Source organism: Strix aluco, chromosome 1 (assembly GCF_031877795.1).
Source record: "Strix aluco isolate bStrAlu1 chromosome 1, bStrAlu1.hap1, whole genome shotgun sequence".
Lineage (NCBI taxonomy): Eukaryota > Metazoa > Chordata > Aves > Strigiformes > Strigidae > Strix > Strix aluco.
In genome coordinates this window covers 145,914,661-145,939,655 of record NC_133931.1, presented here as the reverse complement: position 1 = coordinate 145,939,655, position 24,995 = coordinate 145,914,661, and the positions used below count along the sequence as shown (strand labels likewise).

General features: G+C 45.1%; 1 protein-coding gene across 5 annotated transcripts; it reads right to left on the bottom strand.

The window, feature by feature from the left end:
- Positions 1–255: 255 nt before the first annotated feature.
- On the bottom strand, positions 256–24,995 carry NR1D2 (nuclear receptor subfamily 1 group D member 2). Of its 5 annotated transcripts, none has more exons than XM_074838841.1 (8): positions 24,727–24,990; positions 21,069–21,329; positions 19,025–19,113; positions 17,941–18,085; positions 15,710–16,326; positions 11,966–12,151; positions 7,897–8,107; positions 256–3,366 (listed from the first exon to the last, which is right to left on the bottom strand). In XM_074838841.1, the coding sequence occupies exons 1-8, from the start codon at positions 24,740–24,742 to the stop codon at positions 3,170–3,172; spliced, it is 1,722 nt and encodes a 573-aa protein (XP_074694942.1). In that variant the 5' UTR covers positions 24,743–24,990; the 3' UTR covers positions 256–3,169. The 5 variants fall into 5 exon arrangements, with proteins under 5 accessions (XP_074694942.1, XP_074694950.1, XP_074694957.1 ...); XM_074838849.1 differs by lacking the exon at positions 24,727–24,990 and adding an exon at positions 23,716–23,823; XM_074838856.1 differs by lacking the exon at positions 11,966–12,151 and having other exon boundaries at positions 24,727–24,993.

Below are 24,995 nucleotides of genomic sequence, written 5' to 3'. Positions count from 1 at the left end.
TAATGACACTACCAAAAAAGTCCATTAACTGTAGTAAATGAAGTGCACCAGCAAACCCCATCCAACTCCCTGGCAAGACAGAGCAGTATCACAGGCGGGCTGAGATGCAGGCTCCAAGCCACTGTGCACCAGTGCAGCCCCCGTGACCTTACAGCAGCTGATGTTCTCATCCATTACTTCTGCTTTGTTCATCTCAGCATGCTGTCCTTCCCTCCAGATTTCGTACAGAAAAATACAAAGAACACAGAAACACAGTTTAGCTTGCTGACATAATGCCCATATTTAATCTTTTAAAACAAGAACAAAATCAAGAATAAAATCAAGAATAAAAATTTCATTTAAGTCATACAGTACATTAATCTTTCAGCAATGACCCAATCTACAGTACTCAAATGCCTGGCATGAAGTCTATTATCTCAGCGTTTAACAAGTGTATAACCAGTGACACAGTAAAAGAAGAGCTCACAATACACAGCTAACACGATGAGTTTAGATTTTCTTCTAAGAGTCCAGCTAGGGTTTGTAATACGTGGGTCACTTTTGAACTGTACTTTAATCAACTTTTTTGTTCAGTCAATCTGTTTGGGGCTTTCTTTTCTGTTATATGAGTTTTTCCATTATGTACAGGAAGATTATTTCAAATGAAATTGCACAAGTTAGAGTATCTATCTATAGGCATACATGGTCAATCTAACTAAAAATTTAATAAGCAGTAATTACTCAGTCCTGGTTATACATTCCTAAAGGCTTAATAATACAGTTTTAAGAAAAAATAATAATAATAAAACACAACAAAACACAGTTGTAGGGTGGCAATCTCTGTAAGAAGCCTCCTTGCCTTCCAAAACAACCAAGGGTTAACTGTACTTTCCACCTTTGAAATGGGGTCTACAAAGAAGTCATTTCAGCTCCTAAATAACACAAAACATGTGACTGTGTCCTTTCTAAAGTCTGAATGGTTCAATGTGTAATTCAGTGAAGCTCTCAAACAAATAATACTGGTAGGATGCAGACCGTTAACAGAAATTAGGACAATATGCCCCGATAGCACATTTGGATAGCAAAACTGTCTGTATTAAGGGGCCATTATCCAGTGGTTAAAGTAGCTTGAAGCAGGAGGACAGCTCTCCCTGCAGCAGCTGCAGAGGAGGGGAAAGGGTGGGCTCTTCTGCTCCTTAGCCAAGGCTAAAGCTGAATTTTCCCCAGCTCCTACTCAAGCACCCACCCCCTCCTGCTCTCGGCCCCTGGCCAGCACTCCTTACCCCTTTCTGCAGGGAACCCCCAGCCCAAAGGTGACCAGAGGGGTGCAGCGTGCCTGGCTCCCGATGCTCAGGGGCAGGCAGAGCTCTGCCTCGGCTCGGGCTCCGCAGCAGGTACCGGGGCTCCCACGGGCTCGCCGCTGTGCCAGAGCTGCTCCGGCACGGCCAGCAGAAGCTCTGCAGGCTGGCGGCTCCCTGGCTCCCGGCCTCAACTACCGCACACATCTAAACGCAGTAACAAACGTTTGGAGAGGCCTCTCCTGACGCAGAGGAGTGTTACCAAACGCTAGAGACCCAGAGGGCTACCTCTAAGGGAAGGTAACTAAACACAAGGGTAGTGGAGCATCTTCTTCCCACGTTAGCAAAACATAAACATTAACTAATTAACACAACTGCTTTGACTTTGTTTAATCTCTCTTTTTCTGGTGCCAGGTCCTGCTACAAATGGAGAAAACCTATAGAAAGCCACTTTCCTAGATAGAAAAGCGGTAGAATCTTAAGCCTTGAGGATCTGCTTTGTCATTTGCTACTGGCATAAACAACAAAAAAAGTCCCATTTGTTTGGTTGGTTTTTGTGGTGTTTTTTTTAAGAAAAAAATCCAGACCATCCAGTGCACTTTCTCTGCACATACACACACACGCACATGCATACGCACCAATGGAGAGCTCCAGAAGAACAGGCATGGGAACCACAAAGCCCTAACTGTGAAAAGACAGGGGGAAATCTCACATTTCTGTTTTCAATTCTCATTGAGCAACGAAGCAGCAAAATGATGTATTGCAAGAAATAAATGGTCACAGAACACACATACACCCAAACGCAACCATGGATACATTTTTCCCTTTTTTTTTTTTTTTTTCCGATAGATGCTGTTATCATCTGATAGTTTCTTTCTGGCTGTGCTGAAGTTTTTGAAGAGCATCTGGTGCTTCTTTAACCTTTCTCAGAATGTGAGAACCTCAGTGGCAACGGACAACCAATCTCATTAGTGCCACAACCAACCATCTCCCCTTGAGATTCTCTATGAACCCCTTCAAGAAGTTGAATCTCACTCTGCTCCTTTGGTGCCACTCTGTTTTGTTTTTTTAAATTAACAAACACAGCATATTAATGCAAATTTGATGTCTTCTAAAAATTAGAAATGCTCAGATAATTAGTTCAGCAATATGCAAAGTGCATCTATTTGGTTCTTTCCATAGATCACCTTCTGTTGTAAGTTTAAATTCCTTCACAGTTTAAAATATTGTGAAGAAATTATATGTATACTTTATGTATAGAACTATTTATATACATACACATATATACACACAACTCTGTACTTTATATAGCCATAAACACTCATTACCTAACTATTTATATTATATACACATGGCATGAACACGCTCAGTGAAGAGTTGGTGCAGGCTGAAATCATTCCATCGGGTTTAATGGAATAACAACAGTGAAACCATGAGTGAGTTACCAAGAGACACAGACATACATCTATTAGATAAGTGAAAGACCAATTAAATCAGCTCTTCCATTTTCCTATTAGCACAGGATTGTTCCCACCCCATTCCATGCTCCGTATGCACATACACAGTTATTTTGCGGTCAGTTTACATGAGAGGGCAGTGGCAGTTCTTTTTTCTAAATGAAAGAACAGTCCATATTTACTCGGGCTCATCGCAACCTCTTCTGCAGAAGTGCAGCACAGCTGGGTCTGGATGTCTTGGAGGACTCTTGAATGCTGCGCTGCCGTTAGCTGAAAGCACCTGCTGAAGCGTTATTGCATGGTTATGGGACAGCTATCAGTTGTTCACAGTCTGTGAACTCTCTCTCCAACAAGTGGTACAACTGTATAAATACATATTTTAGCACAAAACAGTTTAACACGAGGCAAGTCCAAGTACAAATGAGACCTAAAGGCCTATGGGTGAACTTTAAAGGCCAAGAGTTCTTCAGAGTGCATGTTGTTTAAGGAACGCAAGTCAGGTAATTTCAAAAGAAGTTTTGTGAAAATAGAGGCTTCATTTGGGTGATTTTTCATGATTAAGGTCCTTAATGCACGGATTAGTGTTTCCTGAAGTGCCTCCACAGAATTGACATTTTCTATTCCGGAGCGATCTAAAGAGAAGAGGGGGAGGGGAGGGGAGGGGAGGGGGGAGAGAGAGAGAGAGAAGAAATAGGGAAGGAGAGGGAAGAAGAAAAAAAAAAAAAGAAAAAAAAAAGAGACTGAACGGATGTAGTTTGCAACATAAAGCCACTGCAAGAATCAGTGATTAAATTAACAAGAAAAATTGAATACTTATGCCAGAAGTTTCAAACCCACATTACCAAAAGTCTTTTAAACATTTTTTAGCATCAACTTTGTAAAGTTTTAAGCTCTTGCCAAAGTGGCAGCATTCAATCACCTTTTCTGTAATCACTCACCTGTGTTTCCAGAAAAGGACAGATTGAAGCATATGCTTAAGTATTTTACCAAATCACAACTTTCAATGCAAGGAGAGAGACAGGGCACATGAAAGTAAAAATTTCTAACACTTCTCAAGGCTGGACATAGAACTCTAAACTCAAACTGGAGGTTCATGTTTGAGGAGAAAATCCCACTCAGGACAAGCCACGCTCGTATCTGCACAATGGGATCCCTAGGGGCAAAGGGACTGCAAGCCTTGACATGACCGGGCACTATTTCTGAATATGTGTTCTGAAGCACTTACAAAATGAAGCATGATGCACCCAGAAATTCCCAACTGAGGAAGAAAAGAAGAATTTCAACATCAAGAAAAATACTATGCTTTCAGATACTGCACTCCTCCCATACCCAAAGCATCTCTTTCAAGAGAGCTGTATTTAAGAACAGGCCTGTTGTCCTTAGATGGAACCTAAGTAAGCAGCTTAAAAGGATGAATTTTTAAGCAAAACATCTGACCTAATAACCATGCACAGTAGCTGTTTTTTCTAAGCTGTAGCCTCTCTTCTTAAACGCTATGTAAATTCAGCAGGGCGCACACATACACCAGTGACGGACACTAACAGCAATGTGCTTTGATGTGCACATGCACTTAAGCACTTTGCAGAACTGGGACACAGAACGAGAACAGCTTTCTGGAGTAGCACTGAGTCAGATCATACAGTCAGAATGGGAATCCCTTCCTTATGCTGTCAGTGTCAATCCAATCGGATTTCAGTGAACAGTCTAGGAAGTCCTGCTGGACTATTCAGTGCAGTTCCCTACCACTATGGGAAAAATGATTATATAATCCATTCAAGGATCCATCTTGAAGCAGTTAATGTGTTTTGTTCCTCTAGAAAGATTGTTCCAGAACCTTCTACTCTAACAATTAGGAACTCCAATTGATATTAAATTATGTTTATTAGCACATATTCCACTCTTCTGTGAAGATTGTTCATCAGGTTTGATAGCTGCTCTCCAAGAGAGCACGAGTGAAGAGATGCCTCTCTGCTTCTATTTGTTAAACTATCTATCCCACTTGCCCCCTCGCTTTGCAAAACCTTTAGGTTTGCTCTATCTTGAGCAGGGATGGTGACATTGGCACAGAATATGCCAGATGAGGTTTCTCAAGAGCTCTGTACAGTGACAGAGGTACTGCCTTGCCTCTGAAGGCAGAATAATGCAGTCCAGTCTTTCCCGGCTGCCTCAGGGGAGTTACTGTAGCCTTCTCTCTTCAATTAGTCCAAGTCTCTCTTCTCCCTCTCAGTCCATTTCCAGCTGCTCCCAGTCACCAGAAGAAATTTTTTTAGTACTATTCCAATAAGAGAGAATATTAGAGGGTGTGTATTTTATATTCTTCTACCATAAGGCATCACCCTCAGTTAAGAGATTATCTGGTCTCTAGACCTGCATGAACTGCATTCTTTCAGCTTTGCTTCCACCTTGCTTCTTCCTCCTTCAGTGCCCACAATCCATCTTGCTATCTCCCCTCCATCTTCAACACATCCAGCTAACTGAAGCCAGAGGCAAAGCGTTCTTTTAGTTTTGGAATGGTACCAAGGTAATTCCTCAGCACCACCAGAAACACTCCCACATCCTCACTACATGGCCTGCTTTTTCTTTCTTTGCCGTATGACACCAAAACAAGAGGATGTACACAGTTACACACATTCCTTGCTACAACCCCTGCTTCTTCTTTCTGCATGTTCTAACTATCCCTCATAAGAGTGGTTATTTACCCAGTGTTATGTGGAGATACTTCTGACAAGCGTGCTCCCCACTAGCACTATTTAGAAACTTATGAACATTACTTTTTTTTTCAGTGGCTGTTTTCAAAAACTTTTAAATGACAAAGTCTTCTTAAAAGATTTTTACCTATTGCAGCATGGTATTTTATATGCTGTATCACTTAATCAGGATTCAAGAGTCACTCCTGTCTACTTCTGGAACTGATGTAAACCTTGACTGCTCTACTATCCTCCTTTCAATTTTCTCTTGAGTAACCTTCACTCTGAGATGAAGAAGTCTTAATGGCCTTATTCTTCCACCTTCAGTTCTTCTTCCAGTTATGGCATCTTTTGCCTTTGCCTGCATCTCCATGTCATTCTCTCTGATGTTCTTCCTCAACTCTTCCCCCTTCTCTAATTGAGCTCTGCCTCCACCTTATGGGAAATGACTCTCTGGGTCACACTCCTCCTTTGGGGGTGGGGTGCAGGAGATCTGTTTTTCAAGATCTGTTTAATCAACAGGTGCCCACAATCCTTCAGTTCTACAGGCGCCTTCTCCTGGCAAGCCCTGGCACTGTGAGCATCTTCCCCAGGAGCTCTGTTGGGGGCACTTCTGTTCCTCTTCCATACCTGCTTGAGCATGAAGGTTGCTCATCTACTTGTGCAAGTAACAACTGCAGCATTTCAATTCTTTTGCAAGCTACAGAGTAAATTTGATTTGAAAATTGCTGGACTCACAGTGACTATGAAGGTTACTATTGTGTTTGGAAGATGGTACAAATGCAAGTTTGGGCCCAAATGTTAAAAGACTAATGAAGTTGTACTTTATAAGACCCTAGAAGTATTTTGTGAAGATGTTCAGGAAGGCTGTGATCAGACTGCAGATCAGACTACAAGGTACCTAAAACAGGTAGCAATAATGTCCAAAGCTATGATCTGAAAAATCCTCAGCAGCTGCAAGAAGCCTGAATACCAAACACATCCTCTTTTTGTTGTGTTGCATGGCTCTGACATTACAGGCCATACACATTACATACCATCCCTAAGCCCTGCTGGGAGCTAGCAACAGCATGGAACAGTGCTTAAAAGGCTGGGGGCGGGGGGGGGCGGCGGGGCAAGGGGGCTGGCTCTGTGCTAGAAGCACAGTTAACAGAACAGATACAGCCAGTTACATTCAAAAAAAGTGGCACAGAGATTATGATATTCTAGGGCCCAGCAGCTGAGCAAGCAAGAAGAGTGGCTGTAGCCTAGTTACAACATTGCACAAGGAGGCAAGAGGCCTGGTTCTCAGTCCTTATTTTAAAGGTTGTCTCCAGTTCTTGTCAATTTAGTTTTTGAAAGACAAAGTATGTAAAGCAGAGTCTGGAAAAGCAACTAAACCCACAGGTTTCTCTCTGCTACCTGGACATTTTCACTAATAGACTACAGTGCCATGCTTCCTTCACGCTGCCGTTCATTCAAAGCTTGCAAACTGTACGTTCGAAGCTTGCAAACTGTACCACCCTCTGCTCAATACCACCGCTTCCAAACTGAAGAGGCTACAGCTGCCCCATCCTGTGCTACCACATTTCAGTTAGGCCATGCACGAAGCTATTAGACTGAGCCATCCTACCTTGTTTACAGAGGTTTCATGTGCTTACAGCACCATGCCTGGGGTGCCCCTCCCTGATAAGAAAGATGTGGGTCTAAACCACTCACATGGAAGAGGTGCACTTGTTCAAGAAGTGAGCTACCCCCAAATGCTGGCTTGTTGTATAAGTGGGCACTAGTAGCATTCCTGCTAGCTACCTCTAGAGAGCTCCTTACCAACAAGCAGGGATTCTGCATCTTATATTCCAGGCATTATACGCAGAGCTAATGTGCCTAATTTGAGGCTTTAGATAATACTACCGGAGTAGGTGCTTAATCCTTCTTTGAATCTGGGCCAGGGTGTTCTGTATATCCAGGGACTGAAACAAGATACAAGGCTGGTGAAGATGTTAGTGGATTGGCAGACCTTTAGTGGTAAGAAGTCACGATGCAGATGAATAGGGCTTTCTTGCTGACATAGCCAGAGATCAAACTGTTGGATTTAGACTTAAGTAACATACGCAGTAGACTTCAATGACAATACTTGGAAGTAAAAATACCACCTTATCCCAAGACTTAGGCTGTGCAAGTCAAGACTAATTTCACTGATGCTGTCCTGTCTGAGTCAGACAAATAGCTTCTAAACAGCCATCGGGCAGCTATGAGATGTATTTTTGCATTCTGTAGAAAGCAGTAGGAAAATATAAGCCCATTGTCACATTTTTCCAAAAGGCAGTATTAGAAAGAGCAGGTATGTAAGAGAGTAAATTACAGGCTGCTAGTAGCTTAAAACCTACTAAATTGCACTTAGACATGAAATAACAGGGTATACATTTTACAGAAATCTTTTAATAGAGAGCCACATTCAAAATTTGGCAAAGGTGCAAGTTAACATTCTCTCCTTACCAGCAGATACCAGGACAACCGCTGTAAACAAACTCATTTCCTCATCACTAAGTTGCAGGGCATTTAGTTTCTCACTAAATTCAAACATTGAGTTGAGCAGATCACCAGCTCCCATTGAATGCAAGTCATCCACACTGTACTTCTTTCCACTCAGGAAGGTGACGGTACGTTCCTTTGCATCAAACAAAGATGCAAACCGTACCATTAAAACCTGGTGAAAGAAAAAAAGAACAAGAAAAACAGATAAATATAGGTGGATTTCTAGAAAAGCCAAAGAAAAAAATTAAACCTTTTACCATCATTCAAACTGTCTCGTTAACCGCTGTACAAGCATTCTATACAGAAACTGTCAGCATGCTATTGAGCTGTAAAAAACAGTGCAAGCTCTGGCCCAGTAGTCTGAGAGAAACAAACAAGTGAAAAAATTAGCGAGTGGATGCAAGGGAGTGGCTACAGCACATAAAAGGGAGGAAAATTAAAACTTAAGCCTCAGACAGCCTGAGCCACAAAGACAGTGCCATACAGAAATATGCCAGTAGGACAACTTGCTTAAGCCACTGAACAGCCAAAGGCATACAGAGCATTAAAAGAAATGTTTTCTTGGCCACACTTATGAGGAGCAAAATGAAGGTACTGAACCAGATTCTCGCTTTGGCGTAAACTAGAGCAGCTCCATTAAAACAGTGCTGATTTACACCACCTGATGATCTGGCCCGCTAGGCATTCTTTGGGAAAGTACCATGCCGCATTGCTGTACCCACAGGAATGTTAATGAGCTCTGGTAGAAAGGAGCCACATGTACGGCCTTCAAAAGGCAGGGAAGCAGGGCTTGAAACGGCACCTGGTCTGTAGCTGCAGCTGGGAATACCCCTTTGGTATAAGCACCTGGGCTGGAGCAGTTGACATGTGCTGAACTTACCCCTCTGGGCTGAAATTTCTCTTGTGGTTTCTCAGTCGTACTGTGAAATGTTTCCCTCTGGAATGGCTTGTAAAGTTTCATTTGCTCATGTTCAACCACCTTAATTACATTTTCAAGGTTTAAGTTGCACAGAACAGCCTTCTTATTTGGAGAAAATGAACCAACTGGCACTGGTTAAAACTTCAGACTTGCTGTAATTTCTTGGTGTGACAGTCGTCTCTTCTCACTTACCCTACATAACTGCATTAATTTAAATGTTTACTACAGATGAGAGGAGAACCAGGTTTTCAGCAAAGACTAGTGCCTTTGACAAGCTTAAAACAGGAGGGTTCAAAAAAAATAAAAATGTTTGAGAATTCAAACACCACTCATGCACATTACATGACCTGCTCCTAAATTTTAACAGCCAAATGGCATGCAGCAATCTTGATGGACACATGAGCACTATGTATTATTCACCTGTCAGCTAAGCTGTATGTCCTTTGACAACATTAACTACAAAGTGCAGAAACCTAGGCAGAAACCTAGGTGCAGAAGCCCTCAGAAGACAACAAAAGGAGACAAAGGGCAGACAGACAAAGCTGAACTTGTGCATTAGCAGGGACCCACCAGGTACTCAACAACCTTTCCGTTCAAAATGGTATTCCCCTTACAGAATTGGCCTTCGGAAAAATGAACTTTAAATAACGAGCAACCGGCATGAATGCTGGTATTCAAAACGGAAGCCTGTGAAGGTGTGTTGAACTTAATACTAAGGCAAAGACCTCGTCTATAGATTTCAGTGTCACCATTCTAACCCAAGGAAGAGCAGTTTAGACTATGGTATAGCACAATTGATTCACTCTGTTTCACTTCAAGCCAGACTCTTATTTGTGCATGCTGAGGATACACCTTATGAGCCCTATCACCTGACCATAGCAATATAAGCACACTAAAGCCTCCACGCAGTCAAGTGCTTGCTGACTTCCCTACCACCTGCAGCCAAATTCCCAAGTTTGTGAGTCTGTGGAGAAACTGAGTTACCACCCCGATGGATCCATGGGGCTTGTCAGCTCTACCATCAACTACATTTGGAGTGGGGGGTTGTGGAGGTGGGGGAGGACCCACTCAAATCCACTTGAGTTCCTTATTTTATGCTCACTGCTGTTTCTGAGATGGCTCCCATACAAAGCCGTGCAAATGCCACCACAACACACCGAGCTCCCCAGTAGTCCCAGTTCTAAGAAGGCTTTTTAGCTTACATGTGTGTGAATATATACAGCTATGCTGCTTCTGCACCAACATAGTCTCTATGTGTCTTCTTGCCCCCAAAATGAACAAGCACACCTTGAATACGAGCTGCTGGTAAGCACAGTGCCAAGACAGCCACTCACCGGTACCCAAGGGAGCCAAAACAGGCTCGGAGGCAGCACTTTTACTCAGGTTCTTCTATTAACATACAGATGTTGTGATATCCTAGTTTAGCTACCCAGCAGACAGAAATCATCTTGAAAACCTGATGCATACAAGCTCCTTTTGCCTCTATTGCAATGGTTTCATTAATCCTGTTGTGTGTATTTTTTCACTGCTCTGCAGCATTATTTTTATGCGTTTTTTTTCTGTTCTAAGATGCCACATAGGCCTTTAACTACAGGTGCCAGCTCACTAACAGAAATCATCGTTTCTTATAAGTGAATAGGGATAAGCATGCAGCCATACATTATTATTAATTCCCCTGGATATAGAAACCTTCTTATCAGCTGTGCTTCCAACCGGCAAAAAGGCATATGAATGAGGCTTGAGAAAAGCGTGAGGTGAAGAAAGGCCAAGACAAAACATTTTACTTGCAAAACATGAAGTTTTGGCTTTAAGTTATAGGAACAGTTCAAGCCTCATCTTCCACCCTCCTTGAGGGCACTGGACAGTATACCACTTTGCAGAGGAAGGAACCAATATTTTTGTGCAATGTGAACACCAACGTAAGAGGCTGTAGCTGAAGAAGTGAAAATACAGCCCTTAGCTACAGGAGTTGTAGATGAATATTAAAAGGTCAAGAATAAGTACAACAGCGAAAAATACATGACAGCAAAATGGAAGAAACAAAGAAATCAACACACTCCAGGAACCAAGTTTTCCAGTGTAACTTGTACCTTCCAACCCAACAATTATCCGTTTTAGAACCGGGCTGTATAAATACAGATAAAAGACCCAACACATTACATGAGAAATGTCTACAGTTCAGGTAAATACGAAATCCAACATCCCTCTTTGAAATAAATCAAGTAAACAAGAGCAAAAGCATCACCAACCCTGCCCTCCCAGAAAAACGCAGTAACATTGAATACTTAGGACTTCAGCTCCTCTGGCCCTCTATGTTTAGACTTCACATCTGAATACTTGTAAAATTGTTCATGGTCTCCAATAGACACAAGAGTCTGGAAGAGCAACTAAAACCTTAAGTAAAGGTCACTAATAAAACAGCACCGACCTCTCTGGTATCATTCTCAGTTTGATTCACATATATGTCATGCTCACAAATTGGTGAAATTAACCACGAGGACCTGGCAAGATTAATTTAGAGTAAGTCAGGGTGCAGCTGGTACATGGTACAGAGCTGCATCAGTACAGGTAGTTCTCTGTGTTACTGCTTTGGAGATGGAAGCTTCAGCAACCCCCAGTTGCCACCAAAGGCTAGTGGTGACTGGTCAGGATGGATGCCCTGGCTTTGGCAGGGAGCACAGTGGCAGACGGAAGGACATACAGAGTGATAAACACACTCCTCTACAAAACTGCTAAGTCAATAGATAGCTTTCTGAACTATCCACCCTTCCAGATGCAGTCTGCTGCTCTCCAGGCTAAGCAAAGGTAGCTAACAAAGTAATCGCTGCTATACAAAACCAAGAAACTCCTCATTAGTTATTTATCAACACCCAGGGAAGAGGAAAGGGTAAAAGGGCTGAGCACTTTTGAGCTACTTGGAAGAGAGACAGCTCACCAAGATTTGACCAAACAGAAGCACTGGACACCATCAGCTTAAGAACAGCTCAGAGCCAGCATCCACAAACAAGCTGGTTTTGCCTGATATAACCTAGTTCTATTTATTTTTGCTCTTAAGGGGGGCACACTGATGCACAGCTTGTCAGGTCCGCACTATACATGCAGTGGTCTCACCTCAAAGGTCCCAGCCTTCAGAAGATTAACCTGGTCATGTTGGGAAAGATCTCGGAAACCTGGGATGCGCTTGGCAAACTCCACCACTTCCTTTACCGCGGGGGTAAAACTCAGGGAAAACTCTTCCCAGACTTCATGGCCAGACTTGTTTGGGTCCACGTGGGGAGTCTTACTCATTGGGCAAACCTGATGTTTACAAAACACACAGAGAAAACAACTCTTAAAGATGTAATTACTGACAAATACTGGAAAGAAGCAGGTTTATGCTTCAAGAAAACTTTGCAAGAATGACATATAGAGAAAAAATACCAGTATTCCTCAGTCAATTCCCAAAGCAACTAGATTTCTCCCCCTCCCTTTAAAACAAACAATAAAACCCCCATGGCAGTGCATTAGCAAGCTGTTTCTAAATTTGCTGACCTTGGAAACGCCACCGCTGTTTAACAGCAAAAGGCTTGAGAAAACCCAGGTTATGCTGTTCTTCCCTTATGTCACTCATGCCTGCCATCTGGATTTCTCTTACTTGTATTATCCCTGTAATCTCACAATTAATTGTGATTTCACAATCTCATCATCTCATAGTCACTACTACATTCATTCTCATAGATCTTTCTTGTTTTGCAGGCAACTAAAGTGATTCAGTCAAGGTGACAAAGGTGTCAACACCAGAGCAAGGAACCTAGCCTTGGTTTCCTGAGTCACAGGTTTACACCCTCATTACCAGAACAACCTTCCTTCCCTACATCTTTGCTTTTATTTGTATCACTCAAGGAGGACCAAGGAACTGGTATTCCAATTTTGCTCAGTCACAAGGCAACAAAATGCTCTTTCTTTTATACAAACACACAGTGGGTTTTTTGTAGGAAAGTCTGAATCTATTACAATGAGATCAGACATATCAGTCAAGGCTGACTGCCAATAAATTCCCTCTGTAAAACCCAACCAGACGCTCTGAGATACTGTCAGTTCTGCTTTCTAAAATTTACATCTTTTAATGAAGTTTAAACCCTTTAATATTCATTTCACCTGTCATCATCAAGGACAAGAATTCCTTTAAGCATTCCTCACAAGTATACTAAACAGTGTATGTAATCCTACATAATGTCAGCAAAGCAATTAGAAACAGTGGAATAGATTAGTAATTCCTCAGAGCTCTGCTGCTTTTGCAGGGCATCTTCAATCTGATAACTGCCTAGCAATTCTTTGTGTGGAAGGTCTTAAGATCCATTACAAGAATATATTCAACAGGTACATACACTTGCATGTGTGTGTATACATATTTGCAACACCTACAGAGACCAAGACGGAGATAGATATAGCTTTCTGGGTTTGTTTTTTGAGGGTTTTTTGGTTTTTGTTTTTTTTTCCCCCAAGAGTCAGTTACTAACTGGGCGGTCAATATGGAGAAAGCTCTTCCCAAAAGTCAAGGAACAAAACTGCAGATTTCTTAGTTCATCTGTGAATCACAACATCATTTGTGCGTCTGAGGACAACGCCCAAAACCAAACAATTACTTGTGGGGTAGAGCGGGACTTTTTCCACAAACTAAAAATCATGAAATATTTTGGCAAAAGGCCTAGGCACACAACCAGAAGCACGGCAGAGAGTAACCACTGCTCTGTCCATGATATTGCAATGGTTCACACAGGTATTGTTAAAAATACCGTACTCTCTGAAAATAATGAATCTCTGGTTCAGCACCCCCCTCTGAATTGGACACAAAAAGCATGTCAACTTCTCACCCTATGATTTACTCTAACCCCCAGGCACTCGGTCCCAAGAGGAAACTGTCACTTTCCCCCATTGTGTATTAGGTCTAAGCTCTCTTGAGAGACCTCTGCCCAAGAGTAACAAAACCACAGAATATCTCAAGTTGGAAGGGAGCCATAAGGATCATCAAGCCCAACTCCCTGCTCCTTGCAGGACTACCTAAATCTAGACCATATGACTAAGAGCATCATCCAGACACTCCTTGAACTCTGACAGGCTTCCTAGGAAAGCAGCTGTCAGCTTGTGCAGTCACTAGCTCTCTTTAGAGGAACCTCTTCAGGAACGACCTGTTCTGCTTTTCTGGTTGTGAGGGTATTGAGTAAAAAAAAAAACAAACCCCTGAACCAGTCTCTGTACTGGTTTAGAGCCTAATTACACTCCCTTACTGCTACTGACTCATTTTGGTCGGATCCTGCTCTTATGGAGTTCTCTGGCAAAGCCCTCATTCATGTCAGGGATGGGGGGGGGAACCTACAGTGCTCTGCTGGATTCGGTTTTGTTTCCTCATTGTTGGCTGTTTTAAACCTCCCTGCTGCTGCTATGCACAGGTCAAACTGACTGGCTGGGCCTCTGCAGGCAGTGCCACTCCCTGCCTGCCCATACGGACTGGTTTAACCTCTACTTCTCGGGAGTGCCAAGAATGCCGTTGTAGTGACTCCACATACTTTCCCTGCAAGGAAGAAAGGTTGGGAATGATTATTATTTGTCATGGTGTAATGTCCAGAGTCTGCAATTAAGGTCAAAGCCTGCTAGGGATGGTATGGTCCACATATGCCATAGCCAAAGAAGAAAAACAAACAAAACCCAAAATAACTCAAAAAAGGAAATCCAGCATCAAAGCAAACAGCGTTCACTGTGCGGAGACTTTCAGGGGCCTTCAAGAACCTGTGAAGAATCTTTACAAACTAGGAGGAAGAAAAACACCGGCAGCTCGAGTACTTCAGAAAGGTCAGGGGCTCACACTTCTGAACAGGAGTGCAGGATGAGAACGAGGATGTTATGTTCTCTCATCCCAGGCAGTTCCAGTGATAAAGAGAAGGACAATCTATTTTAAGGGGCTTACAGAAACGGTTGCCTGAATGGCAGAGAAACAGCAGGTGCAAGGCAAATGGGAGGGACCTGTTAAGGGAAAAAAAAAAAAACCCACAACACACACAAAATCCATATGCAAGAAAACAGGAAACATGCTTGTTAAAAATTCGGTGAGAAAATGCTCTAGGAAAGTCATCTAAGGTACCCAGAAGTATGTTCAGAGCCTCACTTGTGTAAGTACTACAGAAAGACCCTGAACTTCTCTCAAGCGGTTCAGCTGTGCATCTTCCTCCTGCCTCTGTTCAGATCTGACGATGTTCTAGGGGAGAAGGATACATAGCCTCCAGGTTCCACTGAGCCTGTATTTTACACCGCCTGTAACAGAATCAGCCTACCCCATTAAAACAAACAAAACACCCCACTCCCAAAAAAACCCCAGCCTACCCAGCAAGATTTTTAGAACACACTAGCAAGGCGTGCAAACAGACCGGTTTAAAATCCTAGCCCTAAGGTTTCACACGAGAAATATGTTCTGAATACCTTTAAGGAAAATACAGCATATCTGACTGTGCAGATTATTTTAAAGTGAAGTCTTCAAGAGGACTGAGTGAAGAAGGGAACTTATAAACTCCTAACATCTATTTTCATTTTTAAGTCAAGCCAGTTAAAAAACCCATGAGTTCTCTTCAACCAATGCTCTTTGACATCCATATACTTTCGGTTTGCTAAAAACCAAGCCAAAAAAACCCATCACTTCTATGATTTCAATTCCTCCACACAACTGGAGCCATTATTCTCCTTCATCACAACTCGCGCTATCAAACTTGTGTCACTACGTTAAGTTTCAGCAGTTGTGCCAACTGTTTGCAGCTTCACTGACTAAAGAGGAACAGCTGGACATGCCCACCACTAAGTCAAATCAAACAATTGATATCAATATACCAGATGCATTCTTCCTCCAGTGCTGCAAGAGTAAGTGGCATTCTTGTTTGGAGAAAAGCCATCTTCTGGGATCCTATCACACAGTCGCTGAGTATAACCACCGGTGAAGTTCATACAGTGGCTGTTTGTGAAACACATGGCGTGCCCACTTGGATAATGCACTGCGCTTCTCCCTTTGTACTGTCCACCAAGGTGCTGCTCGCTTTCAGGGTACTGAGGGCCACCGAGCCCGCTAACACAGTGCTCACTGTTCAAGATGTACTGCTCCGTGTTCTTTGACACTCTCTCCCCACTCTGGGACTGCATCATCTCTGCTGGGTTTTGGGACTGTTCTTGGTTGTACATGAAAGTGTCTTTGTGGGCCCTAGTGACCATGCCGATCACTTCTTCCTTAGCCATGTCAGCAGTAGGAGACGAAGAAGGGCTTTTGATGGCTTCCCGCTCTTGTTTGGGCTTGGAGGAAAGGTCTTCTTGAGGTGCTTGATCTTGATGTTCTGCTAATGCTTCGTTGGGTAAGTGACCGCTGAACTGGCTGTTCATCATGGTTTTCATGGCACTCTGCATTTCTATCAGCATCCTCTGTTTTTCACGTTTGGGAATGCGGCCAAATCGAACAGCTACCAAGGTGGAGAAATGAAAAGCGGGAAAAAAAAGTCAATCCTGAAAGCATTAGCAGCAGACACAGGCATCAAACTAAAGTGAAAAACCAGCACACACACACTCACACAAAATACACACCCCAAACAATAATCTAGTCTTTCAAGGGAAGACTATAACTGCTCTCACCAATACTACAGCAGGGGTATTATCACTGGGAGCTTCCTGGGCATAGGATAGGCACAAGGTATGAATTATATGCTGCTGTTTACACCCAAAGAGAAGGCAGCTCTAAAGCACACAACCTCTGAAGCCTCTTCCCTTTTTGCTACAAACCTGGCTATGGACTATACACACAGTTGTGTTAGTTAATTAAGTGTCAGGATTTAAGATTGGATCAATTAAATCAGTGCAACTTTGTGAGCTGCCAATTAGCTGAATTTAAACACAGTTCATATCATATTTGAATACAAGACCTAAAAGACAGCTCCTCATGGACCAATTATATAACTTGCCAAAACAATTAAGAGAATCAATGCTGAATGAAGCTTACCTTGGCAAATTTTCCTGATAACTTTGCCTTGACAAGGACACTTTCTGCTGGCAAGGGGATGGACATCATTGTGGCTGCAGCCCTTTTGACCCTGTCCTAGGGAATCTACAACTGCCTCTACCATCCTGTCCAACCACAGCCTTGCAAGGGCTTATAACCAGTTTCGACTGATGTAATTATGTTCATGCAGTAGTCCATCATTAATGTAACTACATCTCTTTCATTAAAGCAGGTGCAACCTTATGCGCAAACAAGCGCCTAGGGGATGAAATAACTCCTATGCACGACAAGAACTCGGAACAATTATTTAAAATAAGTTTTAACACTCCACCCACTAAATTATTAACAGCCCAAGATTCCTAGTTCTTGTGAAATAAACACCCAGAGAAAATTAAAAAGTGAAACACAAGGAAGAGTTCTGGTTCGTGACAGTAAGTTGCAGCAGACTAACGAACTACACTTTCAGCATTACATTTTAAAAAATTTTGCAAGGAGTGGATGGCCAGCAAGGTGGTCAGAGACACAGCTCAACACTACCCTTTCCTCCTTACCTTCCCCCTCTCTCCAAGGGGAAAAAAAAAAAAAAAAAGAGCAGATACATATGCTTGCCCCATGCACCCAAACCTAACTCTTTACACTCTATAATGTTTACTCTAAGGCTATCAGCTCGGGCAGAATTCCCTTTCATTGAAAAAGCAACAGTAACAAAACAAAACAAACAAAAAAAAAAGAAAAAGAGAAGAGTCTTGTTCAGATTCAGGCAGGATACAGCTATAAATATTAACTCATTAAAACAAAATAGAGACTTTTGTTAACAACTGTCCCCCTACCAGACCATTGCAACACATCCCACTGCATTAGCCTCCAGAGATGGGAGGTCAGCTCTGCAGCCAGGATTACATTACCAGTTCAGGAGAGTCACACAGTAAGAAGGCAAGCTGATCTAAATGCTCTCAGACAGGGAACCTGTCCCTGACAACACGGCTGGCTGCATTTTCTGCCATTAAGACCCGTAGCAATTGGTTTTGAGGTGGGCAGCAGATTCCCTCTCAGAGGATCACTGCTCAGTAGAGAAACGTACCATCTCTTGACATCCCAACAGAGAGGCATTTTTTGAAACGACACTGCTGGCATCTGTTCCTATTCATTCTCATTATAGAGCAGTTGTTATTCTTCAAGCACTTCTTATACTGAATGTTTTGCTGAATGCTTCTTCTGAAAAAACCCTGTAAACAAGCAAACAAAAGACCCCCACAAGTATTATTACAGCATGTTAAATATTCCTGCCAAGATTCACCTCTCCGCAAGCACAGAAAACTTCACTGTGTTTCATCAGCTGCTTCAGAGCCACCAGCTCCAAGTGATTTTAAAGAACTTGCTACTCCTCATGATTTACTCCCCCTTTGTGTATGATCTGCGTGTAACACAAACGAGTTATGATTTCTACCTATAGAAGATGCTAAATCGTTCCCTGCAGAGTCAGCACCTGAGAGCAAAATATCTCCAGTATTACCTCTATCACTGTACTGACAGTTTATGATATGCCCTCAGTCTCCTATGACATTAAGTGCAAAGATGAAAGTCAAAATCAGATCTTCTGACTTTATTCTCCATAGTTTGTCAACAAAACCATCCTGTTGTACCATATGACCTTCAAATGTGGTTCTTTTACATAACCCATAAATTGATTAACTCCTTCATAGAACATAAAATTTGCAGTGTTAAAATACCAGAAAATACAGATCTACTGATGCGTGGACATGCAAGCACCCAGTTCTGGCTTTCCTCATGGTAAGGAATTGCTTTTCCAAAGCTGTTTTGTTCTGTGTCCCAGCCCAGGTGACAACTTACACCCACTACCTCTTAATGCAATTAACATTCACATGTCTTGCGTGGTACAGTCCTTACCACCCCTGTCTCCAGTTCTTGTTCTCTGCTGTGCACTCCAGGGTCAGGCCGGATTGGACAACAGGCAAGAACAGAAAGTACTGCAGAGTTTGGAAAATGCTGTGTATTGCTAAGTGGTTTGCCTTTTCCTACAACTTACAGACTGTCCGAAATTTCTCTGATTTAACAGATACTTTTTCAGAAGTATCACCCCTTTTGCCCTATGGGGAGAACTTGAGAATTTCAGCAGCAGAAAGGTGAGCAGAAATATAGCTCACCTTGCAGCCCTCACAGGCATGAACACCATAATGAAATCCTGAAGCGACGTCTCCACAGACTTTGCAAAGAAGAACCATGCCATTAAATTCTAGAATCAGAACAGAAAAGTCAAGGATATAGAAAACCAATGACAACTGCAGGAACATGTTTCCAGCTTTCAAAATCTGGACTAAAAGCCAAATATGTCAGGTCAGGTCAACACGCAAAAAAATACAACATACAAAAAAATACAAGAGAGGAACAGACAACAAGAACGTACAAAAACCCTGAACAGTTCAGAAGGTACCAGTGCAAGGGGAAAAAAGACAAACGTGAAGCACTCAACAGAACAGGGAGAAAGCATGTATTCACTGGACTTTCAATCACAGTAGCACTGTACTCAACTGTAGAAAAAGAAAGTCTGCTTACATTTACACGCTTTTAAAAGGACTATTTAGTAAACTAGGCCACCAAAGTTCAGGCTAAATCTGCTTTTCCATCAGGACAAGTAAGCCCATATAAAGGCTACAGTCTCCCCAACAGAGAATAAACACCTTTTTTTAAAAACAGAATATTAAAGGACACTTCATTATATATTGTGAACAAGCCATACACTCTACCTATTTGATAACAATTTAGGACTGGTAACTAAGCCACATCTACACACGTAAAAACTACTCATTTGAGTGCGTGTCCAGAAAATGGCATGCTTGCACACTTGAACTTGAAAAATACCTTCTCAGCCCTGTAAGTATGCTCATGGTTTGGGTTTTTTAAGTTTTTCCCCACCTATTTTATTTTAGCTTCTCAATAAATATTTTCTCTAAGTCCTAAGTGCTGGTCTAACACTGGTTTCACTGAAGCCAATGGGAATTTTACCAGTGACTTCAGTAACCACAAAGTTACCTTAACAGTGAGCAACAGAGACAGCTGGAAATACTTCCACAGAACCATAATCTATCAGAAAAGTAATTTATTTGACATTTGGGTTTCATTTGTAAAGAGGAACTGAAACCTTTTTTTTTTAAAGTTTTGAAAAAGAACCAAACCACAAAATTTCCTTTTTTTTTTTTTTTAAACAGAGCTAGCACTGAGCTAAAAATGTTATCTATCTATCTATACATCTGAACAGTTTACAACAGGTTTCATCTTCAGGAACCTCTGCCCTGATATCAAAAACCTAGTCGCTAGCAAATTCTTAAGAGGAAGTAAAGGTTCTTACTAAGAACTTAGGGTAGGAAAACTTAAAAAAAAAAACCTCTTAAGGTAGAACTGTTAAGACACTTTTTCTAGCTTCATAACAATTCAAAATAAAACAATTCTGCCAATAGAAGAATTCAGCCTTCAAAAAATTAAATTCCAGCTGAGTGCGTGTTGAAACACTCATTCCAGTGCTGTTTGATTCCTGCCCTTCCAAAACTGTTCAAATGTAGTTTTTCATGATTCATCATCTCTGATCATCAAAAGAAGTGTGAAGCAAACAGCTGAAGCTAGATTGTTAAATTCGTTTTAAAAGGTTATCCTTTAGTTCCAACTTACAAATGCTTTGTTTTTTAAATCTACAAATTAAGACTTGGAATCAAAAAGATAAAGGTCCCAGTTACAGCTATGTAAATACAATAGAATGTTTTTGTAATTTATGTTGTTCCTCAAAGAAATCTGGGGGGAAGGGAGGTGAAGGGGCAGGGGAGGGAGTATGAAAAAACAGAGAAATTAGATTTGCAAGACAGCTCCATAAATACCCCTGAAGGCAATTTCTGATTACTATTACCTTTACTTCATTGCATCTTTTTAACCAAGTGTTTGATTTTTATTAAGATCAGTCTTCCCTAGTGAAAATCTGAAGTAAAGCTGGGCTATATTTATGGACTGTCTGAAGTTAGCAGCAATGGGATCTCCATCTATTAGCATCTGCATGGCAATACCATATGTATTACCATACATATAATGCAAAAAGATAAAAATGGAGGCTTTGCTATGTGCCTTCACAGCGAGCCACACAGAGGACCTGGTTGTAATACATAAGGGGAAAATGGTGGTTTCAGGATCCGGCACCAAACATACTTGTGACTCCATTATGGCCTTTTGTCAAACCAGCAACACTTGACTGGTTTGTTTTGATAGTCTCCTCCAGCCGATCGCTCTTCGGTGCCCCATCAGAGCCCTCGCTGCTCCGGCCATTGCAGCCGCTTTCCGAGGAGGAGCTGTTCGGAGAGGATGGTACAGGTGAAGTGGACGACTGGAAACCGCTGTCTGAGCTCTCGCTGTGACATGAGGCTGGGCTAGATGCCGAGCTTGAAGAGCTGATGTAAGCTATCACACCCCCTAAGGCAAGAAAAAAAAAAAGCGGCACGTAGTGACATAACAAGCAGACATGCACCGCTGCCATGTGAGCCACGCCGTGACCCAGCACCACCAGACCCAGCCATCACGTGTTCCTGGGCGCACTCCTTTCCCTCCCTCCCTCCCTCCCTCCCTCGCTCCAGCTTGCTTCTCTCCATTTGTTTTCAACAGCTGACCTCCCAATCTGCCCCGTCCCCTTCTCCCGTCTTATCAGCCTCCTCCGATCGATCCAAGCCGAGATGGAACGGCAGAACCAAAAGACAGGGCCACAAAGCCATGGTGCTGGCAGGACAGGGCAGCAGGCAGAGGGCACAGGGTGGCCCAGGGAGGGTTTCCCTGGCCGCCCTTTGAGCAGAGCTCGCCTGCAGCCACAGCAAAGGCAGGATCTTACAGCGCTGTAGAGTCAGAATGCAAACCAGCTAGGTTAGGGACAGAAATAGGGCAGAGAGAAAGACTTTATGCAGGCTACGCGCCAGAGGCACAGAAAGGAAGGGCTGGGAGGTGCTCACGATGCAGAAGGGAAGGGGCAAGGGAAAGAAATAGCGCTGCAGCCTGGTTAGCCTACCGAACGCCATTTGTCCGACTGCAAACCTTTGTAGCATTTCTAGCAGCAGCTAAACTCTGACTGCCAGGCTGCTATTTGCAAACAGTCTCTGTCCTGCCGCATCTTGCAATCTGACACACTTGAGAATCCCTCAGATGAAACAGCTTTTTGTCCTCAGGCAGACCTGGGAGCAGTTCTAGCTTTTCATAGGCTCCTTCTTGCTTGTAAGCAAGAGAAATTGTTTTCACTTCATTAGAGTTTGTCTCCAAGACTCAGCATTTCAAAAGTCAATATAAAAAACATTTGATATTTCACACAAAAATTTCAACAGCAAAAACTATACAACTTTAAGTGATTTACACTCAGCATCTTCTCTGTTTTACGCCTGTATTGCTCTGAAGTCTCTTCACAGAGTACTCAGAGCATTGCAGCAACGAACTCCACACACCAGTAAGAATTAAAAACTTTAAAATGGCCATGCATTGGCTTCCTTTGGAGGAAAAAAGAGTTGGTGTCAGTAGAGTCCTTGATGAACTGAGTTGGCATGGCAGGTCAGGGCTGTAGCCCCTTACATCAGCCATCACCTCCTCACAGATAAAGGCTGTTATGCCTGTTAGAGAGCAGTGTTATACAACCCTGGAAATATCACTGCTTGCAGGTAGAAATTCTGACTTACAAATTTTCATTACTTTGATCAGCTATAACGGTCCTCTTAGCATTTCTGCAGCAGCTTTACTGGCCCACTTCCTCATTTAATTTTTTTCTACCAAGGAAACCGCCACCAACACCCTAAAGAGCGTGGAGCCAAGGAACCCCCGGCAGAGCCGCCGCGGAGCAGAAGTCAGACCAAGCGGCTGTGCGACACGTGCGCTACACACAGACTGCTCCTCACATTCTGGGACACCGGTGCCCCTATGCCCCATCACAGTGGTCGTTCCCGCACAGATTTATTTTTTTTTAAGAAATCCTCCACGCAGCATAGCACGCATCCAGGATCAGGTTTTTGGAGAAAGGAGGGTTACAAGGGGGAACACGAGTCCCGCAACAGCACGAGGAAAAGACGCTGTCAAACACACGTGCTACCATAAGACACCTCCTGTTTGACAAAGGTCCTGCCATCCCCTGGCGCCGCACGTGCCTCTGCCAGGTGCCAGGTCAAAGCTCACAGTCCACCCGTCCCAGGGAGGCACCGAGTCTCTCAGCAGGAGACTTGCTTATCTGCAAGGGGCAGAGCAGGGTGCACCAACAGGGCCCCTGCAGGGAATGCCTCGTTTATCCATGCTGTCACCTCGCCCCGCTATCTTGAAGAGATGCTCTTTTCCCTCAAGGGTAACACCAATGTCACGGGGGAGCAGGGAAAGGGTATGTCCACGGGGGTTTTCACCCCTTGTCTCTGGAAAGCCTGCGGAGCCCTAGATAGCTGGGCTGCTCCCGTACCCGGGAGAGCTCGGCGGTCCTGTCTGTGTCACCGCCAAGACTCCGAATATTTTTGTTATTTCAGAAGCCCCATTTCCCCGTGAACACTATTTTTGTTTGATCAGCAGTTAGGAGTCAAATCGCACAGACAGCACAGGGCGACAACTCAAAACAAAGAGCACGGACACTGTGATCTCCATGCACGCGTGCTGGTACCCGCCGAAAGGGACCCCAGTGCTCGGAGAAGGAGCCCCGGAGCTGCCAACTGATGGGGCTTTGCTCGGGGAACCCGGTGCAGGGGGGTAAAACAAGTGCTCTTGGCGTGAGGCAGAGCCACCAGGACACCCCAGGTCCTGCCCGGCGGGGAGTTACTTAAGGAGGGACACACAGACACACACACTCCCATACCGTGCCGGTATTTCATTGACACCGAGACTTAAGAAGGTGTAATGACGCAGAGGCGCGAAGGAGGCAGGGAACTGGCTACGTTGGTCGCTTCACCCGGCCCCGCGGATCCCGCTGCAGCGGGGACACCCCCCCCGCCCCGGGCCGGCACCCCCGACAGCGTTTACAGCCCGGGTTAACAAAGCAGGGGAGCAGGCAGGCCGCGGGCGCGGGGCCGCCCTGCCCGCCGCACCGCGGGGCCGCGGCTCTGCCCGCCGCGGCGCGGGGCTGCCCAGGCCTCGCGCTGCCCTGCCCCGCCCCCGCCCCCCCCGCCGCCCCCTCCCCGTTACACAACGCCGCCCCCGCGCACCGGGCCGGTCCACGTGCGGGCAGCCCCGCCGCCGCACACGGCCGCGCGCGTGCGGGCCCCGCGCCCCCGCCGCAGCGCGGGCGCGCGCGCCCCCCCCCCCCCCCCCCTCGCGCCAACGGCCGCCCGTCCGCCCCCCCCGCGCCCGGCCCCACACACACACGGCGGCCTCGCGCGGCGGGGGCGGGGCCGGGCGCCGCGGGGGCGGGGCCGCCGGCGCCGCAGCGGCGCGGCCCCACGTGTCCCCGTCGCGCCCCTCCGCCGCCGCCCCGAATGTAGGTCACCAAAACAGCGGCCGCCCGCCCGCCTCACGTGTCCGCGCCGCCAGCCGCCCCGCGCCGCCGCCCCGGCACTATTATGCAATCCGCGCGTCACCGCCCCGCACGGCCAATGAGCGCGCACGCCGCGCGGAACGTAAACACAGGGCGCACATGGCTCGCCCGGCGGGTCCATGTGAGGCGGCGCGCGGCCGGCCCGGCCACCAGCGGGGCCGGGGCCGGGCACCGCCGCCGCCCGCCGCGCTCCCCCGCCCCGCGGCGCCCCGGCCGGCCCCCCACCGCGCCCCCCCCACACCCGCCCGGCCCGCCGGGGCGACCCCGCAAGAGCAACCCCCCCTCCTCTCTCCGCCGCCCACCTCCCCGTCCCGCCGCGGCCGCCCCGCCGCTTACCCGCGCTGACTTCCATGGCGGCCTCCTCCCGCAGGGGCAGGGGCGGCGGCGCCGCGCTGGGCTCCGCCGGGCCCGGCTGCGCTGGGCTGCGCTCGGTCGCTGTCTCCCCCGCTCCGTCCCCGCCGCAGCCCTACATGCAGCTGGCGGGCGGAAGGCGGCCGCGCTGTCGCCTGTCAGAGGAGCGGCGGCGGCTGCTGCTGCCCGTCCCCGCCGCGGCGCCCTCCCCTTTACAACAAAAGCGATCGGGAGCCGCGCAGAGTGCGGCACCG